Here is a 3,140-nt window from a genome sequence, read left to right as displayed (position 1 = left end):
ATTCACAGCATCTGTGTCGCTCTTGGCAAACATTACACTTCAAATCTCGTGTCTGCAAGTAAGTAAAAATATGAATTCTAAAGAAAAAAAATATTGTGGGCATGTTTTGCACATCAAATATATACAGGTAGTGGAAGTCAGAGGCAGAAGACCAGGTCATTCCCTCCTTTTCCCCCGCTCCTAATGCTCCCCCACCACCCATAAAACCTTTGCTATATGGTATAAACAACCGATTGCTACTTCTACCATATTTTTTTCTCCTATTCAGTCTAATTTGATGGTGTGTAGAATGGCTGTATGCAGGTTTGTCATTTGTGTGTGGAAGTTAGGGGGGTTGCGTTGGTGTGCAAATATGGACCAACTAATCAGGGGACAGAGCCGGCCGAATCAAAGCTTCAATTTTTCATCACCATCACAACTTCAACGCCCAAATACTGGCCTAACGATGGATTGCTGGTTAAAATGTTTTAAGATTTCTTATGGAGTTTTGTTACAGAAAATAACAAATTTTATATTCTATACATTTTTGACTTGTCTTAAAATGTTTCATCACTCCTTTTGATATGATGTTAATTTATATTATTACCTTTTATAAGTTATACTTATCATTTGTGTTTGTTTACAGGTACATCCGGGTGACAGGTGTGAAGAACACGGTAAACAAGGTGTTTCATCTCGTATCCTTCGAATGTTGGCACACTGCCAAGCCATTCCAGCTGGACGACGGACTAATCGGTAAGCTGTAATGAGTTATTTTTAGATGGAGGCAAATGCTCTGTAAATTTCTTTGCGCTATACAAACTAAACATGCTTATTATTTTTACAAACGTATTAATTACTATTATCACCATGTTGATTTATCACTTAAAGAATTGTATGATTATTTCTTTTTAAATAAAAAATATTTGTCTTATGTTTAGTGCCAACTGAGAATGTTGCAACAATTCCGAAGAGTGCATGTGTTATAGAGGGCGTGAGTCGCAGCAGGAATGCACTGTTGAACGGCGACACCAAACACTACGATTGGGACTCGGGCTACACTTGTCATCAGCTGGGAAGTGGGTCAATTGTTGTTCAGTTAGCCCAGCCATATGTCATAGGATCCATAAGGTATGAGATTTGCCCGGCCCAGGCTAAGTGTTCACAGAAAAAATATCAAACCAATGTGTCTATAATTTACCATGTGAAAGGAGGCAAGCTTGATCATAAAAATATATATTTCTTTTTTGTGTGATGTTTGTAATGAAGAGAATAGAAGATCTTTAGGTTCCTAGTTTAATTTGGAAACCGAAAGGTCCACTGATTAATCTCAGATAAGATAGTATAATACATACTCTAATTATTGAAATGCATGCCATCGTGTCGGATTTCAATACTTCAACATTAATTATGTCATCATCAGGGAATAATTAATGTCGAAATATTGAATCCCGACACAATGGCATGCATTTCGATACTTGGAGTATGTATTATACTATCTAGTTTAATTTGGTCATGGAGAATCCCCTTTTGGTTTTATGGAATGACCAAATAGCAGAGAATATACAGTATTACACAGTGCCAAACATCAGAGACGTTAACCAATATTTTTTAGCCCACTCTCTGAGGGAGAGTACTATACAGTACTATGATTTTGGGCAAATTTGAACAGGCCCGTATCCAGGGGGGGTAGGGGGTGCGTCGGGTGCGTACGCACCCCCCAAATCGAAAAACGTCCACTAATTATAACCAAAAAAAACTGTGACCTTGTTCCCAGAATCATTATAAAATGAATCACATAACAGTACAGTATTAAGATTGTATGAATGTACAAATGAGTTACAATAAGAATACTAGAGCGCTGACTCCACACCCGCAATGTTTTGTACTGCCAGCAACATAACACAGCAAACATACACACGTTATATGCACGTTATCGTCTAGGTGTATCTTCCCCTAACTACCAGCCGGTATGTCAGTGTATAGCAATGAAGTCAAAATGCTAGAATGACACCCCGGTTTAGACAAGTATAATCGTTCCTTGCGCTCTCAGAAATACCCTGAGACGAGTATGCTCGACGCTGGAACACGCACGTTTTAAAAAATGGGGATTGATTTTGAATTTTTATTCGTAATGGTTACGAATTTATACAATAGTATTTTTCATTTGGGAAACAATTTACTTGTTTCTCCATGTCCTCCACTGGTAATTTTTTGATAGGCCCTATCGCTGTGTTTACGGACATATAGAGATTAACATGATAAAATGCCTTCAAATTAGTCTACTAGGACGTAAGAAAGCAAATTTTTCCGGGACCTTCGGCCCCTAGACCACAACCGGGGGCCGGGGGCCCTGGGCGGCTCCCTGGCCCCAGCCTGGTTGCTCGCTGCGCTCGCGAAACGCACCCCCCCATTGAAAAAGCTGGATACGGGCCTGTTGAAATCCTTTCTTTTTCTATCAGGGCCTTCGTTTGTGATGCGATTAGGCTAATCTTGCAATAATATACAAATAGATGTGAAATTAGGAAATTTAAAGAGTTTCTGCGAAAATATTTTTGGGAAATCCGTGAAATTGTATGTTTTTATATCATATATTTTTACCATTGGAATGGGTTTCTTTTAATATGAAAGCGTGTTCGTCATTGGTCAGATTGCAAATTGCCTCTATATTCCATCTTGTGTACATCAACAATCACAGCCTGGGATGGTAAGCTTTACGGCTAACCTTACGTCCATGATGAGTCTGGTTGGTAGCGATGATGTACAGCCGTTTTTTTGTGGTACCTGAAACATACTGTCGGTGCGAATGAATGAATGGTTTTTGGCTTAGCCATGAAAACATTTTTTAAAGAATTAAATAAGTTGAGGTCAAATCAAAACCTTATTGACAATGATATCGTCAAGGCTAGAATCGATGATAGCGAGTTCCATATGCAGTTCTTTCTTTCCTGACGCTAGCCTTACCTACTCACAGCTCTCAACTAGGCCCATGGAGGAATTAGTTTACTAATTTCCATGCTAGGCTAGGCCTCTAGGTGAGATAAACCACATAGGCTGGCTGGGTAATACTTGTAGTAGATCAGATATTACAGAAAATTTAAGGTATCTTTTATGGATTCAAACTAAACAAAAGTTGTTTTTTATGTGTATAACACACACAT

The 3,140-nt window shown here is 38.6% G+C and overlaps 1 protein-coding gene across 1 annotated transcript; it reads left to right on the top strand.

Moving 5' to 3' along the window:
• Positions 1 to 5: 5 nt before the first annotated feature.
• On the top strand, positions 6 to 1,193 carry LOC117112199 (BTB/POZ domain-containing protein 9-like; the record flags this gene model as incomplete). The annotated part of the gene is made up of 3 exons (XM_033255272.1): positions 6 to 58; positions 626 to 735; positions 921 to 1,193. Coding segments are annotated over 3 exons (436 nt in total), but the record flags the coding sequence as incomplete, so codon positions are not given.
• Positions 1,194 to 3,140: the final 1,947 nt, after the last annotated feature.

This window comes from Anneissia japonica, unplaced genomic scaffold (assembly GCF_011630105.1).
Source record: "Anneissia japonica isolate Jap-2015-1 unplaced genomic scaffold, ASM1163010v1 scaffold8095_len3140_cov140, whole genome shotgun sequence".
NCBI lineage: Eukaryota > Metazoa > Echinodermata > Crinoidea > Comatulida > Comatulidae > Anneissia > Anneissia japonica.
The sequence above is the reverse complement of the archived record's forward strand: the minus strand, read 5'-3'. Positions and strand labels throughout refer to the sequence as shown.